The sequence below is a fragment of the Alosa sapidissima genome, chromosome 3 (assembly GCF_018492685.1).
Source record: "Alosa sapidissima isolate fAloSap1 chromosome 3, fAloSap1.pri, whole genome shotgun sequence".
In the NCBI taxonomy this organism is placed as follows: Eukaryota; Metazoa; Chordata; class Actinopteri; order Clupeiformes; family Clupeidae; genus Alosa; species Alosa sapidissima.
This window is the reverse complement of record NC_055959.1, coordinates 13,623,999-13,648,464: the sequence shown is the minus strand read 5'-3', so window position 1 is coordinate 13,648,464 and position 24,466 is coordinate 13,623,999. Positions and strand designations below refer to the sequence as shown.

Sequence of the window (24,466 nt, the reverse complement as noted above, 5' to 3'; positions counted from 1 at the left end):
TGTTCACTTTGTGCTGAGTGTGTTTAATTAATTCACGGATTGGGATAAATGCAGAGACCAAATTTCCCTCACAGGATCAAAAGAGTATATATACTTATACTTATACTTAATTTAAAAAATAGACTTCGCATAGAGGTCGCATTTTTTTCAACAATTGGTCGTTGCTTAGCTGCCTACCTTAACTAAGTCAGGGAGCTAGCGATTTAGCTAAATATAACATATCATATCAGCAACATGTACACTATCAATTTATACTTTGCATGTTTTAAACACTCACTACTTTAGAATACTCGTGTTTCGGAGGTGAAAATGCATGTCAGTGTGAACTAAGCTGCCTAATAATGCAAGCTTGTATTATATACCATGCATTTACAGTGCTGTTTGGATGGTTGCTTTAATTTTGGAAATCAAATCCAGTATGTAACATTGTCGTTGCGGGTGGGAGCATGACACTTTTCGTGACACACTGACAATTGACAATGGACTGTACGAAATCTGATTGTTTATTGGGAAATTACCCATAGTGTTAATATATTGTATGCTATTTCGCAGGCCTTTGAGGACATCTACATTGCAGAAAGACAAACCCTTAAGATCATTCTGGAGTATGCCGATCAGGTGTTCACATGTATCTTCATCGTGGAGATGCTCCTCAAATGGGTAGCTTATGGCTTCAAAGTATATTTTACCAATGCCTGGTGCTGGCTGGACTTCCTCATTGTTGATGTAAGTGTTATTTGAAGCTGAATATTGGCATATTTATTTTAGGGCTGCAGCTTACAATGATTTTCAGAATTGAATAATGTTATTTATTTTCTTGATTCATTAATTACCTGCTTGTCTTATAATATGTCAGAGAATTGTGGAAAATTACGTCCGGAATTGCCTTGTTTTGTCCACATATATTCAGTTTACCATTATGAGTAAAATAAACCAGAAAATATATGAATTTGGGAAGCTGGGATCAGAGAAGTTTTAGTTTTTTTAATTTCCAATCGACTACCAAAATAACTGGTGATTAATTAAATAGTAGACAACGAATAAATTAATTGTTGCAGCACTAGTTTAGTTAGTGTGTTCTCTATTGAAACAAGACTATCTTTCCACTCTGTAACATTTCGGGTCGAGTTACATGGATACTCTTTAAGACACACTGGTTGTACCAACCACACCCTCAGTGCAGCATAAAGCACCAGTGTATGGGACTAGTGCTTCATATTCAGTATGTTTATATGACACTCGGAAAAATATAATTATTTTTATGTTAGGCTGACCAAAAACTTTTTAAATGCATGTAAATATGTTAGTCCGACTGACATCAGGCAAAATCAAAGTTTTTTGGCCAGACTAACACACCCAGGTCGAATAGCTCCTGCATTCAGTATTTTTTAACTGGTGGGTCGGGACCCAAATTACGAGTTAATAAAAAGGATACTGTACATACCCTTCTCTTCTCGGATCGTGCAATAACTAATCTGAAACCGCTCCCTTTTTAGCCAGAAAACTTGCCAAACATCTTTTGTCTGTTAAGGTGTGTTTTGTTCTCTATCCTATAGTTGCTTTGGCTGTTAACCAGGTTATCTGTTATCCACTCTTAACTCTGTCTTATCTTAGGTTTCCATTATCAGACTGATGGCCAACATCCTGGGTTACTCAGAGCTGGGGGCAATGAAGTCCTTAAGAACCCTCAAAGCCCTGAGACCCCTCAGAGCCCTCTCCAGATTTGAAAACATGAGGGTGAGTTTTGGAAGTAGGATACTTGTTGTGAAACTTGTGACTTATACCGAAAAATCGCTAAGATTGCCCTGAAGTACAAAACAACAAATCAATCACAATAGCAAATCACAAAAGACAACGACAAATAGGAAAACACAATAACAAAATATAGCCGCAAGCGGCAATGGCGGGTCCAAGCACCTTCGGTCAACCCGTGACATTTCGGAACCCAAGAAAGCACCGACGTGGTGCGTTTGTGAACTGTGCATAGTTGATGTGTGTGCTATTCGTTTTTGCGTGTTATTTTTTAGCACATTTACTTGCCTGGCCAGATGGGGGCGCCATGCAAGGCAGGCCCATTGGGCGTCATCATAATCATAATATATATTAACCTGAGAAATTTTAGACCATTACTTTTAAGCAAAGAACATTTCTGGCACATTTCCTGTTTGGACAGATGGTGGTGCTATGCTAGGCATGTGAATTACACACGTGAATATCATCACAATAATATCCAATATTTTATAAAGTTTCAGATTAATCAGTTAAGGCATTGTCCATTTCTGGCACATTTCCTGCTTGGCCAGGTGGTGGCGCAGACAGGCCCATTGAGAGTCTGGATGTCATCATAATCATAATATCTATTAACCTGAGAAGATTCAGACCATTTATTCAATGCACTGTGACTTTATGACACATTTCCTGTTTATGTGGTGAGATATTAAAACCAGCCGCGGGCGGTTCATATGGCCAGGTCGGGCAACGCCCTACTAAAAAATCATCCACCCAAAAAAGTAGTTCCTCCTCAATAAATAATTGTTGCATGTCAATTAATACTTATATAAATTAATGTATTATTATCATGTTTCTGTGTAACTATTTCTGATCCTTGAAAGTTTGAGTTTTAAAAGATATTCGCTGTGCTGTATTGGGACAGGACAGCTCAACGACCGCATTCGACAGTAGATTTATGGTATTACTCTGTCGTCAATGAACGGAACTGCAGTCAGCGCTAACAGAGTCTCATATGGGCAGAAATGAGTCTGCCCCCACGGTCATATTTTGTTGCACTGTAACACTCCCACATTAGTCCACCACATTAATGTAGCCTACTTAAACAGATAAACAAAATGGCAAGCAGCATGGCTAGCAGTATGGCACCTGCTGTGTCAACAGTGTTGGGGAGTAACGTAATACATGTACCGGCGTTACGTATTCAGAATACAAATTATGAGTAACTGTATTCCGATACAGTTACAAGTTAAATAGTTGGTATTTAGAATAGTTACCTTGTTGAAATCAATGGATTATTCACTCTCTAAATAAATTAAGGCAACTCCATTTCCCAGAAGCTCCTGAAAGCAATCTATGATGAAATTGTTTCCATGTTTAAATCCAAGCCCCGCTGTCTTGCACTAGCCTGCAAAACGCAGCCAGCGCGCATAATGGACGTGTCATTGGAGACCCTGAAATGACAGGGTCAATTAGGAGTAAAGTAAGTGGAGGTAACTCCTGTTCCTCACTGATCGCGGTTCCTGATGTCTGTTCAAAGGATATTTTACCAAGTATTAATAGCTCAGGCTACTTCGGCCAATCGGTTACACAGTTTGCTAATCAATAAACAAAGCCTAGTTCTACAATTAAACCAATAAAATAGGCACTGCATTCTAAGTTTTTTATTCTAACTTAAATAGCTTTATGGATTATTTTCTAATTAGATCTACATTTACGTTTTAAAATGAATTATATGGTGCAGCCTCTGAAGAATTATTCTTGCGAGTAGCATATTTTAACGTGCGGTTTTTGATTGTCATTACGCGATCACGTTCATTTTGAGAGCACTGGTATACACTAGCACTAGAATAGTGTTTACATTTACAGGTCGTTTGCCATACGCGGAGTTAGTGGGGGGGGGGGGGGGGGTTAGGGAGAGCACTGCCCCCCCTGGTGGAAACGGGTAATTGCATTGTTTCAAAAATTAGTGAAATACGTTTGGCATGACCAGATATTTTAAAAATAATTTAAATAACACAAGACAACAATATAAGGAACGGGCTGCGGTTGATGATCGGAGCAGCCAGGTTTTCTCTTGTGATCCTTCACATCGAAAGCGACATTACGGCCAACCAGACGAGGCATGCAGGATTCAAAAAATGAAAATTACTAGTATGGACATCTTGCCGTGCCAACGTTGCAATAAAGGCTGCCTAAATCCCATGTATATAAATGTCATGTCAGCTTACTAATTGATTTTGCGTTGTGTGTAGATTTGGACTTTTTATTTCACTTAGTTTAAACAGCAAAGTGGCGAAGCCTTGTTCACCTGTTTGGAACTGGCTGGTGAATGTGACGCGCATAGGCCTGGCTAGATGTCCTTTTTTGTGCATCTAGGCCTACTGATCACTGTGGATTACTTTTTTTCGTTTCATTGGATTACAGCAAAATATGAATATTTTTTTCTTAACATGTCTTAACGTAATGGCGTGATTGCGCTTCGTTTCTGCGATTGGAGAGGCATCAGATTGTGAGTGAACACTTACTTTGAGTCTTTGAGTTCTCGCTATGATTTAAGTTTGCCCTGCACTCAATAGCCTACAGTTTGGAGTTTACTTGCTTTGCCTTTGTAGAATCGAATTGAGTTTTCAATGACTCGTTCTCCTTAAAGCTAAGCATACATGAACCGAAGCATCTTGTTATTTAAACCTCCACTCTGCCAGGTGGCTCGCATGCCAGCAGCACTCTTGAGGCGTCAGAGGTTTACCAACGATCCACAAGCACAGCTAACTGGCATCCGTTACACTAGGCTATATAGTTTGTTTTTAATAGCAAACAGAAATGTCAAGATGGCAACAGGTCATTACATTCTTTAATCGACAAAATATGATTATTAGCCTACAAAATATTCAATCAATGTGGCGCAAATGAGGCTAGAGGCGGTGGATTAATTTATCAAAAGTGAGCAGCAACCATGATGGGCTAAGCCCCAAATGTTTTCAACTGCTAGGCGACACCCCTGTCTATTGCGTTTCAAGACAACCGTGCTGCATTGGATTTCATAAGGACGAATTGTTCAATTGTTACAATGTAATTATATATATATCTTTATTTAGCATGTTTGTTTTCTCCATTTCTGCTCATGCTGTGTACCCCAAGTGGTAGGCCAGGTCTTAGCTGCTACAATTATTATTATTTTTTTGTCTGCCCCCCCGGCTCGAATGTCAAACTCCGCCTATGTCATTTGCGTTCCACCTGTCATATGCGCCCCTCACTTGTACTGGGTTGATGCCACCGAAAAATCTCACAGGCACACCTTAATTATCATTTCTGGCTACGCCCTTAAAGTAGCCTATTTATTTTGTTTGTTTTAATTAGCCTAGTCGCCTGCTGTAGTTTTAGTGGTGACTTTACATTCTCCTATGTGGACCTAACACTTCAGCCATTTGAAACAGAAGAACACACCAGAATAGGCCTGTTTAGTAGGCCTAAGCAGGATTTGATGGCTGCCTTCCTGGGGTCATCCCTATGTTCCCCGGGTCCTATGTTCCCCGCTCGGGGTTAGGGTTAGGATTATGGTTATGGTTAGGGTTCTAAAAAAGGGTCCTATGTTCCCCGGTCCCATACAAAGCGGCGAACATAGGTACGCTCCTGCATTCCTACACTTATAAAATGCAATTTAATGCGGAAGTAATTTAAGTATTCAGAATACGTTACTCAGATTGAGTAACGTAACGGAATACGTTACATATTACATTTTTGGGCATGTATTCTGTAACGGAATACGTTTTGAAAGTAACCCTCCCAACACTGTGTGTCAAACACTGTAAAGACTGGATTAAAAATCCATTTGAACGACTGAAAGTAGAGAAGTTAGCAATCAAGAGCCCAGACAGACCAGACGTTAAAATAACACAGAAAACTAAGGACCATAAGCGGAGGCAGGGGGGGGCAGTCGCTTCGGGCCCACGACCGCAAACGGGGCCCACTTTTGGCCAAATCTATCTTGATTGATTAATTGTTATATTTACCGATGCTTATTTGTACTGATTGCTGGGGGAAAATAATAATGAAAAATGCTACTAAAGATGCCACTGGTCCGTAGAGTGCGCTCACAATGGGAGTTCGTCTGTCATGCTGCAAATTAAATAGCCTGCACTCTCCCTCTCGCTACACTGTTGCGTTTTAAAAGCGAAACTGATGCCACAACCGGTCTGGGTTTGCCTGAAGTAGCCTATGCTACAGGCTGCATTTATTACAGAAAATCAGCGACATAGCATGTAGGTCTAGTCTACACTGTGCCTATTTAGAGACAGGAGCATAGGCCTAAGCCTGCCGCGACAATAGCAGTCACTATCAGGCGCGCCAGCAGGAATGAATAGTAAGCGCAGTAGCGCACCATACACCTCCGCGCGCAAAAACATTGAAAGGCTTAATAATATTTGTCCGTTTCCCGGTTTCGTTTGTGCATTGGTCACCTAAAAAGTAGCCTAGTACAAAATCCATATGCAATATACAACAACAACGCCTAATAACGACCTATTCATTTGGACAACTTTATACGGCCCTATAAAGGGTAAAGTTACCTTTAGTTTTGTTCTAGTTTACCGTTGTGTATGGTTTTAAACAGCGTTCGCGCTTTAACATCAGTGAACATTATTCAGTGTAATCCAGATGTAATGTAACGTTTTGACAAGCATTTTGCCTACCTTGTTCATCTGAAATAACTCCTCTAGTTTTGCTGCCTCCATCCTTTGCTACCTCCACCCTTTCATTGTTTCCAAAAAACGTTCCATAATAGCCTTGAAGTCTTGAGTTAGTGAATTAGCTTAACATTGTGTGTTGATAACAGGCAACCATAGTAAAAGAAAGCAACAAGTAGCCTAGCCCACAATTTAATTGCTGCGTGCGTTTGTTAGGCTATTATTCCCTCTCCTGCTCAAACAAAAAGTGCGTATATTAAAGTTGATTTTGACAACGTGTTTACAAATTTTGAAGAAAATTGTAATAGCCTATTGTCGAGCAGTTAATGGGATACTGCACAGTTGTGAAGCAGTTGGGAAGTTATGGTGGGCTAACTTTGTGTGAAGTGAACACACACAGGGGAAATTCTCTCTCGTTGAGTTGCCTGATGGTACGCACAGACGTATGCACGTGACTAAACGGTAGGCTAGGTCATCAGGACATAAACAAAATGCCTCAGCCTCTAATAAGCACAATATGAAGTGGACTAAATAAAAACATGATGTTGGGATAAACACCGACAGGGGCCCACTAAAGATCGTTGCACCCCCTATAGTGAACCATTAGCTCCGCCCCTGCTAAGGACAGAGGGAAGATTTACGCCAGGACCTTTTCCCGAACCTGGTATCAGAAAAAGAAGTGGCTAAGTGGTTGCTCAACAAAGAATACAGTATTGTTGTGAGCAAGTATGCTTGTGCGCCCCAGTCTCTTATCCGGCACGCTGGTAGCCAGACCCAGAGGCTGGGAAAAGACAAAAACACGCATCACAACAGTTACCGGAGAGCGTGCGGAACTGTATGGAAAAAAAGTGGTGAGACAGCGAGACAGCGAGCCGCCGGATTTGGTTGGCTAGCATTCAGGATGATTGCATTCTCGGCCTAGACGTGCTAGAGAAATGGGGGGCTGTGATGGACATTTCCTGGTTCACACTACACTTGGGGACGAGCAGCGTAGTGACTCCTACCCGCTCCCCCGCATTGACGATGCGCTGGGCAGCATTGCCGGCTCCTGCTGGTTTAGCTCGCTGGACTTACGCAGTGGCTGCTGGCAGATTGAGCTAGCCCCGGAAGCTCGGCCGAAGACAGCGTTTACCATCGGGCAAGGGCTGTGGCAGTTCCGGGTACTTCCGTTCGGCCTATGCAACGGGCCAGCGAACTTTGAGCGGCTGATGGAGCGTGTCCTGGCGGGCATTCCACAAACTTGCTGCGTGGTTTACCTGGACGACATCCTGTGTCATGCAACAGACTTCACCGGTGCCATAGGACATCTGGAGAAGGTTTTCGACGCCATACGGGATGCTGGGCTCAAACTGCACCCGAAAAAGTGCCCCCAGATTAATGAGTCAAACATATTACACGCCGGGTGACATCGGTGCCTACGGTGGTAAAGAGCGCCTGCAAAATGCTTTAGAAGCAAAAGTGGATGGGCAGCGAGTGGCCCTCTGGCTAACTGAACAAGATGCTTATACATTACACAGGCCTGCGTGCCTCAAGTTTCCGCGCAACAGAGTGTTTGCGCCCTGACCGCTCTACCAGTTCCAGGCAGATCTCTGCGATATGCAAATGTTAAAAGCTGAAAACGACGGCGTACGCTATATGCTGACCGTGATTGACGTGTTTTCCAAACGAGCCTACGCGCGCCCTTTAAAAAGTAAAACAGGGGTTGAAGTGACAGCCGCCTTTGATGATGTTTTACAGCAGTCTGGGATACCTGCTAAATTACAAACTGACGATGGTAAAGAGTTTTTTAATAAGGATTTCCAAAAACTGACTGCCCGTTACAATATCAAACATTTCTTAAGACAAAAGCAAAACAAAGCTTCAGTAGTGTAAATGTTTAACCTGACTCTCAAAAGTCGCATGTGGCGATATTTCACAGCGAAAAACACCCGCCGCTACATCAACGTTCTACCTGACCTTCTTCATAGCTATAATCACAGTTTTCACTCCAGTATAGGTATGAGACCCGTTGACGTGAAGCCTGAAAACACTCTCGAGGTATTTCAAACGCTGTATGGCGTGGACAGGGAGCCTGCTAAAAAAACAAAGTTTAAATTCCTACGAGGTGACTCAGTGCGTCTGTCTAAATTAAGGGGCGTGTTTGATAAACGCTACGAGCAGACGTTCACCTCCGAGCTATTTACTGTCAAGGAGAGGCACGAGCGCCAGCCTCCGGTGTATAAAATCCAGGATTTTGACGGTGAAGAGATCAAAGGTACTTTTTACGAGCCAGAGCTGCAGAAAGTCACGGTGGGGACCAACAAAGTGTTTTACGTGGATAAAGTTCTTCAGACCACCACCAGGGCTGGAAAACGTTATTGCTTTGTAAAATGGCAAAACTGGCCTGACAAATTCAATTCGTGGATTCTAGCCAAAGAGCTCAAGGACGTAGGGTAAAATACATTTTGAAGGGTGAGTTATGGGTGAAGAATATGACGGTTTTTATTTAACATTACCCTCCAACAGTAGCCAGGGCACTTACCCGAACAATACGAGCTCCAACTATGTGGTGCACCTCGCTCAACCTATTGACCTGGCCTCTGGACGCTGGGATGCGGCTTTGTGCGAGTTGAGTTATCCCCGAACTTGGAGATTAATTGAAAATGACGCTCGATGGATAAACGTTACGTTTATTCCTAACCCTAAAATACCTAATGTGGAGCGTGTAACAACACGGTCATTACAGAGACATCCCTAGCTTAGTGCGAGAAATTAACTCTACCTTTGAGAAGCAGACGTTGACTATTAGACTCGTCTACTGTCCGATAAAAAATAAAATTCATTTCAGAGGCAATGACGACCTATTCCTGGAACTCTCCACCACCTTGAGGCATATTCTCGGGTTGCAAGACTTGGGACTTATCAGGACCGGCGGGGTCGACGCGCCCTATCCCGCGGATATAAGAGGCGGAATGTACAACTTGTATGTGTACAGCGACGTTGTACATAGCCATAGATTCGGTGACACTTTTGCCCCTCTCCTCAGAACAGTAGAAATTAAAGGTCAGCCGCATGATATCGTCAACATTCAATACGATCGTCCGCACTACATGCTCGTCAGCCAGTCACATATAGAGAACATCAGAATTGAGTTGAAAAACGATCAGAATAAATTCATCAACTTTACTTATGGTAAGGTCATAGTTAAATTACACTTCAGACCGGCCAAGACATCTCTACGCCTGCCGACGCTTTGAAGCAGAACATCATCCAGCTCCGATCGCGGGCCTTAACCTCCCCTTTACAACATGGAGTATGATCCGAAACGACTGATTCCTTATTACGTGTCACAAGCAGGAGGTGATCTGCCCGGCTTCTCAGGGTCTAGTGTACAGTATGGCTACGGTTTTGGGTCCACCTTAGCTAGAATGTTTGGTTTTTTTGTGCCTTTGGCTAAAAAGGGGTTCGCTATGGCGCGCCCTCATTTAAAACAGGCGGCTACGAGCATTGCCTCAGATCTGACATCTGCGGCCATAAAACGTATGACAGCAGGGCTGCAACCTGAGACTCGAGGGGCGTGGACTGCTGGCCCTCGCACGCTCTAGACGACCCCCTGGTCAACGTATCCGTACCGTCGTTAAAAAAAAACGTCAGACGTCAAAAAGCCGCAGACCCAGACGCCGAGGTACACGTCCACCCACTGCTCGTAAAACTCGAGGGAGGAAAAAATCCAGAGGAGATATCTTCTAAAAGATGGCTTTCAGCGTGGGTCATGAATGCACCCGGTCTGATCTCGATCTATTTGCTCCCCCGCTGACACAGTTGTCTGTGGAAGCCACGAGTTATGTAGAAATAGCCCCTCTCTCCGCCCTCACTCATAATGGACCCCTGGAGGTTTTTTTGCCGGGTGACGGTTCAAAGTACATTGACCTTAATAACACGCTTATTTACCTACGTATGAAAATTACAGAACAGGATGATACACCGATAGATAATACGGACCATGTGGGTTTAATCAACTACCCCCTCAACACCATATTTTCGCAATGTGACGTGACTTTGGGAGATCGATTAATTAGTCACACAAGTGCAACCCACCCCTATCGCTGTATTATCGATTGCTTGCTTAATTATGCACCGGCCTCTTTGCAAGGACAGTTTACAGCCGGTATGTTTTACAAAGATACAGCCGGTGAAATGGATGCCACTCGCTCCCCTGCCGCACCTAATTTGGGACTCAATGTGCGTGCGCAAATCAGTCGCGACAGTCGGGAGTTTGAGCTGATGGGACCCTTGCATTGTGACATGTTCTTTAGCGACAGACTTTTGTTGAATGCGGTGGATTTGAGAATCAAATTGACTAGGGCCAAAGATGAGTTTTGTCTTATGGCCCCAGCCCAGTCTACCTACAAACTGCACATCCTGGCAGCCAGCATTTTTGTCAAGAAAGTCACTGTTTCCCCGGCCGTACGTCTGGGTCACGAAGCGGCGTTGTTAAAGGCGAATGCTCTGTACCCCTTTACACGCACTGTGGTGAAAAGTTACTCACTACCTCAGGGGAGTCGTGTTTGCAATCAAGAGAACCTATTTTTAGGTACATTGCCCCGGCGTTTAGTCTTATGTCTAACCGATAATCGAGGATTCACGGGGAGTTACACGCATAATGCATTTAATTTTATACATGCGAATTGCGAATACCTGGCTTTAAGCTTGGAAGGACGTCAGATACCTGCAAAGCCCTTCCAACCCAACTTTGATCAGAACATTTGCACTCGCGAATTCTATAATCTCATTCTGTCTACGGGTCGCCATCTGAAAGACCACAGCCTCTGCATTGATCGTGGAGAATTCTCGCAAGGATATGCGTTATTTGCGTTTAATTTAGATTCAGACGACGACAATAATGGTGCAGTTCTTTCACCGGCCGCAAAGGGGAGCCTAAGACTAGAAATGAGATTCTGACAACCCCTTGTAGATACTCTGACCCTGATTGCTTACGCCTGTTTTGATTCAGTGTTGGAAATTAACGCCAGAAGGCAAGTGCTGGTGGACTTTTATTAGATTAAAAAGTATATGAACATGAACACCCTTGAAATAGAAGCTTTATTGAGACCTCTCTTAGGATCTCATTTTCTCGGTGTCTTCGCCTGTGACATGTTACCTGACCAGCATCGACGCTCAGGACCCCACTGTTTGGTGGTAAATACCCACCCGAGCTCTCAAGGGGGCGAACACTGGCTGGCTCTGATCATCGAGTCCCGGGAGAAGGCTGAATTTTATGATAGCTTCGGATATCCCCCCCACTATGTTCACTATCCCGAGACCATTACCCCCTTTTTATTGAAACATGCTCGAGAAATCCACTACGACACGCGTCAAGTTCAAGACATAGGGTCCCAAGCATGTGGTCAACATTGTGTATTTTACTTATCTCAAAGAATGAGAGGCGTGCCTATGGCCGATGTGCTGGACATGTATTCTGCAGACCCGCTTAAAAATGACATTATGGTTCACAAATTTGTCAACCGCTATCAACGGTGTCTAAGGACAGCGGGGGCTAAACCAGCAGGACAAAATGCCTGCTCTCTCCTTAGGTTTAAAGAATGTCATACAGTGGGCATCGCTTTCAAATGACCACTTCATTCGCGCATTACGCGGCGTGAAGCTGCGAGAAGCTTTAGTACCACTTTCAGCCACTGTGCGTCGCTCTGCCACTGTACATCGCTCTGCCTGCCGTCCCTTACATGATTGTTGCCGAGAGTAATCCCAGCCTACGAATTCAATAACAAAATAAATCATGCATAATTAAACATTACCTCGATTTAGGCTACTTGGGTATGGCTTAAGGCTTGACTACACGAAAATCGAAATCGAAATTTGCTGTCTACATTATTGTCAGTGTTGGGGTTAACGCAACTACGCAAATTAAAACAGTGGTGTGATAATTGAGCCAGTAGAGAAATAACTGTTCAGAATTAATCTGTAGCCTTGGGTAGGCTTCTGCAGAAAACAATGTTGTTGCCGATTTAATACTATCTGGCGACGTTTTTAACAGGCTACGCAATAGAGGCTTAGACAACTATGACCCACGTTTTGGTTTCGTAAATTAATTTGCCCTACTTCTTGACTGCAATGTAGTCAATTGACTGCTTGACATGTCATTTTTATTTTTCTGTACGATAAACAATTACATCTGCTTTATGCCGCAGAATTACATTCATATTTGGCTGACTGCAGACGCGCCACTTCCCTCCCCATATTCCAATATTAAGATAGTATAAAGTGCTTTTTGTATAGGCTATTATCATAAAAAAAAATAGTTAAAACGAATAGCTATTTGCAATTTGACAAAACACTGGTCCTCATTTTGCGAATGCGAGGACGATATGAGCCTGTTGCATTTAGTTAGATGTCCGAGTCACACATAATGTTTGAAAACCACTGGCTCGTAATCACAATAATTTAACACACGACAGTTGGATAACCTACTTCATCATGTCCCCATGCCTACATTTTTGTGAGTAGCATAGAGATCGTTAAAAACAATAAAGTATGGCTCTCCGTTTGGGACATCGAAAACTTTTTTTTAATTTTTAATAGACTACCGTCAAAGATGCTGACTTGCAAAAGCCTCGGGATAACACGTTATCTCCACTATCATCAGTCATGCCCCTTGATCAAAGTGGGGAATGAAATAAAAGTTTGATAACCACTGGCTTAACAAGTTACCTGCAGTCCAGAACACAGAATCTATTGCAATATTCTGATGATCGGCGATGATATCGGCAAATGTTTGTTTTCCAAAGTAAGAATTTCACTTCACCATGCACCTTCGACAATACCTGGCCTACCTGGTATCATTACAAACATTATTCTGTGTCCTAAAACTGGCATATTTTATGGCATTGTGTCATGTAAGTTCGTTGCAAAATCTAGAGAAATGTGTGAGGTGGTCAGCGGGGGACAATTGAGACACACATTGGATTGTGTTATTACTTGAACACTCCACACTATCCACAGCTGTGGTAGGCCTATCAGGGGCAGGAGGATTACTGTCAGCGCAGGCTTTATATAAAATTCTTCAACAGAAGGCCTCGAATGTTGTCTTGTTTGTGGAGCGCTTTGCTTCGCTTCTGTAATTTCGGCTTCATTGAAAATGAGGGCTTCCCTCAATGACCCTCCGAGAATAAATAAAGGTTGAATGAATGCAGGCTTGCCCAAAATAAAGGCATGTGGTTTGCGCAGCCTACAGTAAATAACAGACCCGCCAGAATGTGCGTTATGATGCTTTTTTACGAGCAAGATGTTTTTGGTACCCTAAGCACACTGCATGTTCTTAAATAACAATGATCATCAGTAATATTCGACCATTAATTTGGGTAAATGGGCAAGCGTGACCACCTTGATTGGCTGATTGGCTGATGATTGTAACGCGGGCATGATTCCAAACACCTCCCTTACGATGATGAGTGACAGGTCTCAGAATGCGTGCGCTACACAAGGACGGAAGATGATGAATAACTGGGTGCCGTAGGCTATTCACAAAGGCTTTTATCTTACTACTAGGAGTAGGCTACTCCTAAATCGCACTTAAAGATTTTAGATTGGAGTTTTCTCTTAAACGTTATTCACAAAGCCTTTCAGACAACTCCTAAACTAGGAGTGAGTCTTCGTGGCTATGGATGACGTCATTACTCATGCACGAGCTTGACTGAAGTGACCACCTTGATTGGCTGACGATTGTAACGCGGGAATTCCAAACACCTCTCTTCCGATGATGACTGACAGGTGACAGGTCGGAGAATGCGTGCGCTACACAAGTAGTGTGAAGGACGGAAGATGATTAATAACTGAATAAAAAGGCCTAGCCTAAATGAATAAAGAGTAAGGCAAAACAAATAGCTTAGTAGCCTAATGAAACATAGGCCTATGGATTGATGCAGTAGCCTACCTTTGCAACATTATTACATTAATCTGTCACCATATCCCTAGGCTACGTTTGCAAAGAGGAGAACATTTTAATTTGATTCACAATGAAACGTTACATTTCATTTCCATGTTAACAATGAGTAGTTTGTGTTGTTGTTGGTGGCGTTATTGCATCCCTTTTATGAATGCAAAATTGTTCCCTAGCAATTGGAAGCTCCTGTTGCGCATAGGCTATTTCAAAACATCGCAACGTAAAATGCCACAAAAAAGCTGTTTATGAATAGGTCTTAGTGAGTTAGGAGTCCTCTCGATTTAAGCTGTCCCAGACTTAGGTGCTACTTTTAGGTCTAAAATGCTTCGTGAATTACTTTTTGTGAAAAAATTAGGAGTCCTAAAGTTAGGAGTGACACGCCCATTATTTTTAGGAGTTGCTCCTAAATTCGCCAGTTAGGAGCTACTTTTAGCCTTAAAATTCTTTGTGAATATGGCCCCTGAATAAAAAGGCCTAGCCTAAATGAATCAAGGCAAAACAAATAGCCTAGTAGCCCAATGAAACATACGGATTGATGTAGTATCTTGTAACATTATTAAATTATTCTGTTACTATGCCTACGTTTGCAAAAGAGAACATTTTAATTTGATTCACAATAATGTTACATTTAATTTACATGTTGACAATGATTAGCCTAGTTTTGGTTGTTGTTGGCGGCGTTATTGCATGTTAGTTATGCCTACAATGCAAAATTGCTTCCTCGCGATTGGAAGCTCCTGTAGCTGCATAGGATTTCAAAACCGCAGGTTTGTGAATAGGTCTGTGAGTAAGGAGTCCTCTTGACTTCTTTTAAGCTGTCAGAGGTGGGAAGGTGTGATTTTTGGGGGGAAGGGCCGGATTAACTGGGCACAATTGTCTGATGGCCCCCCTTCCCCCCAGCCAACGTGAATCGGGTGGTTAGTTAATAGGCCTATCGTGAAGATTTTTCCTGCCATCTAAGGCACGAGCGCATCTGTGAGGCCAAGCCTCACCAAGTAGCTCGTTTGTTTACAACTAACATTCCATTTAATTAAACTGCTTTATAGGCTATGCCGAAATAGTTTTCAACATTTTGAATATTAGTGTCGAGTGAATTGAAATGTTCTCAAAGTAGCCTTATGGCTGAAAGCTGCTTGGGACACCCCCCCAGCCAATATAACCATACAAACGCGCTAAGGAGTAATTTTGGCTTTGTCAGAACTGAAGAGCTGTGGACGGCACGGCACGGTATGCCCAATGAAAATAAATTAACGCAACGCAACACAACACAACACAGACCCCGCTTCTCTCGCGTCAGTCACTGACATGAACGAAACACAGAACCCGCTTCTCTCACGGCAGTCACTGACAGTAACCTAGAATAAATGCATGGGGAAAAACACTTCCCCATGACAAAGACATCGTAAAACACTGAAAGTTAATATTTTGTCACTAGCAACATTCATCTGTCCTTTGTCAAATGTATTATGTTCCAAGTACCCTATGCGTAATTCTGCTTCATAAAGTTGAACAAATACATTTGCTTATTTCACAGAAAAATATAAATAGCCAGTCTACAGTGCAGAGTTGGTAAGTTATGGTAGGCCAACTTGCAGTGAACATACAAAGAGGGGAAATTATTTCTCTTGCAGCTGAGTAGCCTCAGGTGCGCACGTATACATAAGGCCGAACATGCAAGCGCCAATGAATCGTGCTCTCACGGCAATCGCGCCGTTAAACTTAAATAGGTTAACATCACTCTAAGTTCGCCTTCAAGCAAGGAAAACGATGATTTGAAGACATCTGTTTCGTTGGAAGGGCAAGGGGTAGCAACAGGGCAACACAGAGACAGGCCAGATGGCAGGGCTGTTATGAGAGTATTAAAATATAGGATATTCTACGGGAAAACATTAAAACGGCAAGACAGCGGGGAAAGTTAAAATACGTGATAAACACGGAAAAAGTTGGCATGCATTGTTTCGGTCCCCGTGCACAGGGATTATTTGTCATACTATTAATCACATATTATTATTTGTGAAATTGTGCAAACAGGCGCAACACATTTGAAAAGGAAGGACTGGTAGCATGCAAGCTCACGGGAAAGACTGATTTAAGAATGTTATCACAAAGTGTGTGGTTGTGGCGCGGGCGGAAGACAATTGGCAGGGGAGGGTCATGTCTTTTTTTAACAATTCTGTCGGAGGGTCATTGAACAATTTCTAGCAGGCAAGAGAGGGTCATGCAACTTCCAACTGAAGCACTCAAAATTCCTCCGGTGGCCCCTTCAATAAATAACGATCAGTCCCTAGATTGCTGCTGGGCTATATGTCTTGGTTCTGTTAACAACTTATTGTCAAACGCATAGCCTATCTCGCGGTTGCATCCATTACAAACAAACATGCAATGTGAATGTCTGGGATTGGGGAGAGCACTAAATGCTCTACTGAATAAGCACGAAGTCAAACCTTTAAATGAAAAACACTCTTTAATAATCCAAAAAAATAAACCGCTAATGAAGTAAACTTGTGACCATCAAAAATCGTTTATCGCTCGTAACTCCGTGATACCAGGACGTAACAGGAAGACATTTGGCTGAGCAACGGAGGTTAATATGCTCCATGGTTTGTCCAAATGATGACTGTCTATCATCGTTGCACTCGGAGAAAACCGGAATGTTTCATTCGTCCCCGTTTCAATCGTCCCGGTTGTACCTACTCAAAACGCAGATAGAACCTTATTATTCTAAGGTAGCGAAATAGCGTTCAGCATGATTCATGCCCAATTAATTCCCCCTGTTAAAGTGTTCGCCTTTGTAGTTTGGTTTCGTGATAGCCTATGATAAACGGCTTATGGCCAAATATGGGAAAACGTTAAAATACAGTAGGCGATAAACCCGGAAAAAGTTGACAGTGATTTTTTCATAATCACTTTGGAGGGTCATAGAAAAATGTATTGCTGGCGAGGGAGGGTCACGTCTTTTTGGACTAATGCTCCCCAAACTCCTCCGGTAGCCCCTTAAATAAATAACGAACAGTCCCTAATGAAGTAAACTTGTGACCATCAAAAATCGTTTATCGCCTGTAGGCCTAACTCCGTGATAACAGGACGTAACAGGAAGGCATTTGGCTGAGCAACGGAGGTTAATACTCTATATTTTGTCCAAATGATGTCTGTCTATCATCGTTGCACTCGGAGAAAACCAGAATGTTTAATTTGTCCTGCGTCTCTACGGCTGCAAACGGGATTCACTCGCAGTTAACCAAATATTTCTTTATTAGGGCAGGCATATTTCTGGCTATTACATTATTTCTAAACCAGTCTGCTAAAGTCTGTAGTGAAGTCTGTGTAGGGTTTTCCAGGCTCCATTTCTTTTTACGAGACACCCTGCTCACTTGAGCCATCTACCGGTTGTTTGGGTTGTTGCAGCGTCTCACTGGAAAAATACAAATTACAGTCGCGTGATACCGCGTGATCCCACACGCGGACCGCGAGTGAAGCTGGCCAATTCGAAGCACTGCCCACTGTAATTGTTAATGCATGATGTTATAAAAATAGACTAGAATGAAATAGAACAATACAAGTTTTTATTGAACTCTGATGTGTTTTTATTATTTCATTTACCAGAAACATGCCGATACATAAATACAGATAGTACATCGCCAGCAATGCTTTCACATTCCTAGCCAACTCCGCCTAGAAGAGGCTGTTGTCGGGGACGGGGCTAGGCTTGTGTTGAACCACCTGTGTCAAAACCTCTCTCCCAGGGAGGTGTCACCTCGAATAGGTTGAATGTCTGAGATCCTGTCTTTGAACGCCTTCTGGGTGCCGTACTAGGAGTGGATGTCTGGGGCGGGGGGTGATGATCGAGCAAAGAGGGCGAGGGTGTGGGAAGATGTGTTTTTTTCTGTCGTAGTGCCATGACCGTCTGCCTAGCCTCTCTGTTCATGAGATCACTCAGGGGGATGTGACGCTGAGCTACATTTTTTAGAAATAGTTGCCAACCTGGGGGTCTTTGCCCCGCCATGCTTTTGTTGGAGACTGTCAAGTGTCTAATGAGATCTACCATGTGTGAGGCCGCCACCGCGCGGCCATGGTCTATAAATTCCCCTGTAGGGGTCCATGCCGGTCCTCCAACCGTCCTGTAGTTTAGCCAAAATGGATCTGGCTTTTGTATTTAAACGCTGCGGCGGCTGTAACCTTTTCATGTCAGTGTCTGAAACTAGAAACATTTTCTGTCCATCTCTCATCTCCGTCTCTCTCTCTCTCTATTTCCTCGAGGGGAATAGCAAGTTCGTCAGGAAAGGTAGAGCAACGCTCAGTAAAGGCACTAGAAAACCGCCTGTTTGCAAGACCAATTTCTTTTTTTTTTTTCAGCCCAACGTGTTTGTCCGATAACACCTTAATGAACTTTTTATTTTGTTTTAGTTTCTTAAACAGAGAGGTGTTGAGCGGGATGTTGCCTTTGAGCGTATTAAGTGCTATTTCACATAAGGCACGTAAGGCATCTGATGAACAGTGTGCCAGCAGCTCTTTACTCTCCCGAGGCTTGGCGGTGATTAAGATTAAGATAAGTTTCTTTTAATCCGTGAAGACATGACCGCTTACTCGGAGGGCACGTAAACCACTGGTGTCTCCCCGGGGTAATACCTGAACGCAGGCGTAGTTTATCTGGACAAGTTTGAGTCAAATCAACCAATAAATACCCGTAGGGTTTTCCCGTCTTCATAGGCCTGTAAAAAGAAAGACTTTTTGCGAGGAAACATCTGGCTGGCTAGAACGCTTATCTGCAGTTTGTCACGGGGGTTTTTGAACAGGAACATGTACTGGGTGTTCAGACTGAGAGTCCTGGAATGTTTACCCTGATGAAAGACATTTTGAACCAGATAAAACACTGATATTAACCGATGATGAGCGTACTCCGTAAATAATTTGAAAACCTCGGGATGGTCCCCCGCAGTCATTAGAACATCGTCTAAAATCAACAAGTGATGTCGGCCTGGAGGAAATAATTTGTCATCATTCAGATAGTCTGGGATGTTTTTCACAAATGTAATGTTTATTTTTTGCTTCAACACGTGATACAGGGGTTGAAAAGAAGAATATATCCATACAATGTTGTCAGGTTTCTGAGACAATACCTGTTCACAGTTTTCCAAAACAGTTTTCATGAGAAGTTTTCCCACTCTGACTAGGTCCTACAACCAGCGCTAAAAACGGTAACTTGAGACGTAAATCATAATTCACTTCAATATCTGCTCCCCAAGACATCTTAGATAATTCCTGCAGGTCTCCTGAATATCCTCAGAAAACAGTTAATATCCAAAGGGTAGGGTGGAGTAATCAGGCACCAGACGTCTTTTATCGTACACTACTGAAAATCTTTTTTCGAGTGTTTGGGTATGCAGCGTGAAACTCCTTTTATTGCGAGTGATGCGCCGTTGTAGCGTGTGTATGGCGCGGAGTCTCTGAGGATCGCGCACATATGCCTCCACCATCTCGCAGACAGAGTCAAAATTAATTCTCTGACAATTTTCGTAATTTTTCGTGATGCCCTTAACTTTAAGCACCACCCTGCCCGAATTAGTTCTGAAGGCATAAGATTTCGGTCCCGAACTTACCCATTCGCTGATGAATTCACCCGCCTGTAATTCATTAGTCAACCCCCCCAGGTAAGGCGACAACTCTAGACCCGAATCGGATTGGCTGCTGCGATATACAACGGAGTCCGTATCATGATAAATTACACGCTCTTGAAGCTTATGCAAATATTTGTAGAGTTCTAAGCGACCGTAGGCGGTGGTAAAACTGCCTATGATGACATTAGCTTTAGCGGGAGGGGTGACATATTTAGAGGAATGACGCCACTGTACCAGAGCCACATTCTCATTTAGGAAACTGAACTCGGTCACCTCAAACTGATCTGAAAAAAGATACTGGAAAAGATCTTCGGCTTTGCTAGCAAAACTGGTCTGCACTTAAATCAGGTCTTAAACTCAACCTCCCCCATGCAGAATTGCAGAGCTGCTTGGCCAGCGAGCGCTTAGCTGCGTTGTATTGAATTTTCTCAGGGCTTAAAGACACCCCCTGGTGTCGTTTGTAGTCGGCCACATACTGCTGTTGCAGTGCGGGCGAAGTAGCCCAGTCTGGGTAGCCCGAGGCTTCCTGCTTACTTTTCACAAAAGAAAGAATGTAATCTTTGAACAGCTCAGAGCTTCTCTCTGGAAAATGCCACACCTCGAATATTTTGACCACTCTGTAGCCCATATCTAGGGCTTTAGTCAATTCAGCAGTCACCCAGATACCCGTGAGGGACCTATCTGCCTCCGAGTGTCGGCAAGAACGATCTTGTACATTCAACTCGGCGCAAGTGTGGCATAGCGTGAACATGAGTTTACCGGTACTTGTTTTATAGGGTAGAACAGGAAAGAAACACTGTAGCTTGAATTAAGCCAAAGTATTGGCGAGGGTCCTCAAAGTTTTCCCGAATAATCACGGGGTGGCCTATAGGATAATCAAAGTAGGCGTTAACGTAGGGATACAATGATGTGACATCAACATATTCCAAGCGCTCGCCCGGCCGGGCAGTGTAGCGTAGACCTATAGCCGAGGTTCGACCGCCATAAAGAGAACTGCGAGGGGAGAATGGTGGCGGTAATTCTAGCCTACTTAGAAAATCGGCCACGTCCGCCTGCTTACACATCTCTCGCCAGGAGTGTTCCCAAATAAATTCAACGCGCCAACCATGGATAGATCTCAAAGCTTCAAGTTTTACCAACGTACGTAGGTACATAGTACCGAATGGGATTTTTCTGAGGGGGCATATGTCTTGAGCTCTGAAACACTCGGGGCAGGCGTGATAAAAGCAACCCAGGAATTCGTAACAGACCCTCTCCCCATTCTGCACTGAAAACCCATCCACAAAATATTGACCTATTTTAACCTCTCCACCATTTAAGGTGTGTCAAATGACCACCCCCATAAAGAAGCCATTGTATGGAACTGTGCGAGAAGCTCTTGCTTTGACTGCTGTAATTGTCTGCCGGGGGTATGGCGAGAGTATTAGCAGGTAGGAAATTTGTGCGCAAGATTTTTAGACAGAGGGAAGACAAGGTGACGCATGAGAAGGGGTCTACCCCCGTTTCAGCTAGAGTTTCCTCCCTAAAGCGCATCATTCCTGCTTTCAGTATAGAAACGTCATTATCACAGTAAAATCTCAATTCCTTATGGAAATCAAACGTCTGATGTTTCACGCCTTCATACCATTCAAAGAATTTAAGCCTCTCTGATTCCGACATCTGGTCTACACCGTAAGCACTCGGCTCGGGGTACGGTCCTACATATTCCATCTTACTCAAAGATGAAAAATAATGCGGAAAATAACCTTTCACAGAATCACTCAACCCCATTGCTTTCGGTATGTCACTTAATTTCATAGTGAGGAAAGAGAGGCTGTCGATGTAGGTCTGTCTATTGGACGCGTCATGCATTCGGATCACTTTTGCCCTGTTCAAAATTACGTCGGGAGTCACGCCTTGGGACACCATATGATTCAATATCAGATAGTGATCGAAACCTCGGGCGTTATGCGCCAGAAAGGTGTAGTTTCTGAATCGGGGGCGGCGAAAATGCTTGAAAAACTTGGCCACACAGTCTCTGCCTGAAGCCCTAAACCATACGTTACCGCAGGTCAGAGCACTGACATAAATGGGTATGTGTAGACCCCCCTGGTCCTGACATGTTTCAAAATCGTAGAAAATCAGTTTACACGGAGCTCGGACAGAGGGGGCTATAGGCTGTATGAAGCATTGGTGCGCGCGGAGTTCAGCCTCAGTCATAGGTCGGTCAGAACCATCATCATCATCGCTTACGGTCAACTTTTCAGCGCAAGTTTGACAAACCCTAGTCACGCACTTATGCGGCGCTCCAGCTGTTCTGTACACATAACCACAATCGCCACATTTCTTGTGGAGGGCACAATTGGATAGGAAGGGCGCTCGACTAGTTTGAGGTTTCTGGTGGCGTGTGAAACAGGCGTCAGAACGAGAACACCTGTTACATAGTCGGCAGTACCGAGGCGCCACCCACTGACAAGAGGTATCACAGCAGGTAGAGCATGTCATAGCGCAAGCGTGAGCCCCGGGTCTTTGGTAGCCTTTGAGACGGTACGCACAGAAGTGGACACAACCTAAAAAGCCCGTGACGGACTTAACCCCGTAGTAGTGGTCCTTAAATAGAAAAAAATAGTGCGTAGTCCTAGGGACATGCGGGGGCTGATGGGTGCGAAAATGCTCTAGGTCGTTAGTGCCCTCCGTTCTAAAGAAAACAACAATGTTACATTGCAAGTGACGCTCAAACAAGACAATGTCGGCGAAAGTAACGCCCTGGTCACTGGTCAATCCTACTGCCGCATGAAGCTCACCCCCCTTCACAAAAGCTTCTCTGTCACTTATGTCAGGATACATCAAATGCACTAGACACACGCTGAAACACATGTTATTTGTTTCGTTGCGCACTATAAAGAGATGACTGGCCTTTTTATCTATGATGTCTTCTAAAAACACATCGCCTAGTTTCCGCTTCTTACCCCCATTTGGAGGGGAAACGATAGTGGCCACCAGGACAAATGAGTTTGACCTCACTAGTAACTCTGCATTAGACTGGACCAGTCTATCTAACATGTCATACAAGTCAGTAAAATCTTGCATTTCACCTCTCAAAAGTACTGCAGGGGCGGGTGACGAATCATCAATCTCAAGTCTAACTTGTATTACGTCGCCGTGATTGGTTAAAGGTAATAATCTCTCGACTAAACTATCTAAACCAGAAATCACCCGTATGTAAAATTGGGCAAAGTCGGGTACGTCCTGTTGAGGTAACGGCACGATATAACGTTGTTCCCTAGCGTTAAATTTAGTCAGGTGCCGATCAGATGATAAAACCAATTCAGCACTCTCTACGTTACTGCCTGAGGGGTCAGTCCCCCCGGCCCCTGTCTGGTCTGAAGAGCCCCTATGCATAGAACTGGTTCCTTCCAAAGGGTCTGTTTGAACATAATGGAGGTTGGGAGATTCTTGTAGGTGCTCTAAGATAACGCTGTCTGAGGGCGACCAACACTCTCGATAAAAATCATCTGATGCCTGGAGTAATAAGCTATCGGGTGGTGACCATGCCTCTTGACTATGTAATAAGCTATCGGATGGTGACCATGCCTCTTGACTATTCACCTCTACCTCTCGCTGGTCACAGGGTAAATTTACACTTGGTGGAGGCGGTCCTGAAGGGTTTAAAGTTTGTATTTCATCTATGACGCGTCTATAATTTTCAGGGATATTAGCTAAGTCAATGTCCTGCTCCATTTTCAACGCTGGTTGTAGACCCAATATACACACGTGCACTAAGTACAAATAAAACCCGAAAACAAATCAAACTAAACAAACAAACAAACAATCCACTGACCATACATTTTTTCAAATCAGATCAAATCTCCGCACAGCGGCAGAACCACGCGCCCCCTCCATATAGTCACCAATACAATCTCGGGAAACTTGCATAATAGCACGTATTTGATTTTCAGCAAAGTAATCAAAGTACAGATGTAAATGATTTAATGCCGAACACAATTCGAAATACACATGGGGGTCTCTCACACTTAAACGAATAGTGTTCCAAACACCATCGGTCAGTCGCCGGAGCTCAGCATGAGTTCTGAATGATAACGCGTACAATACCGTCTCGTTCATTAATGACAGCGTCTCTTGTATGGCACCCCACGCGGCTCGGGGGGAGGCGGGGCTGTTTGGCGGAGCTCCGAAGACTTCGGCTCTGGGGATTCCACGTTCGGTTCTGGGAGATCCGCGTTCGGCTCGGGGGACTTCACGGTCTCCAGGTTCTAAAGAGCAACCGCAGAAAAAAGATACAAAATGACTCATCATCATGTTTTCTTATCGTAAACACATAGTCTACAAAATGACAATTTATCTCCCCGCAGGCACACACACACACGCACACACACACACACACACACCCTACCTTCCCCCTCTCCGGCAGACCAGCAGACATACACCCTCCCCCTTCTCCCTCTCTCCAGCAGGCAAACAGAGACACACCACCTACTACACTCAAGCACCCGCACGTG

General features: G+C 43.7%; 1 protein-coding gene across 1 annotated transcript in view; it reads left to right on the top strand.

Annotated features, from left to right (window-relative positions):
- Window positions 1-24,466, top strand: part of LOC121706234 (sodium channel protein type 4 subunit alpha B-like) — a 108,445-nt gene that overhangs the window by 55,249 nt on the left and 28,730 nt on the right. Inside the window, exons 19-20 of the mRNA XM_042087788.1 lie at window positions 553-726; window positions 1,615-1,737. Of these exons, the coding sequence (XP_041943722.1) occupies window positions 553-726; window positions 1,615-1,737 (297 nt within the window). The remainder of the gene's footprint in view (window positions 1-552; window positions 727-1,614; window positions 1,738-24,466) is intronic.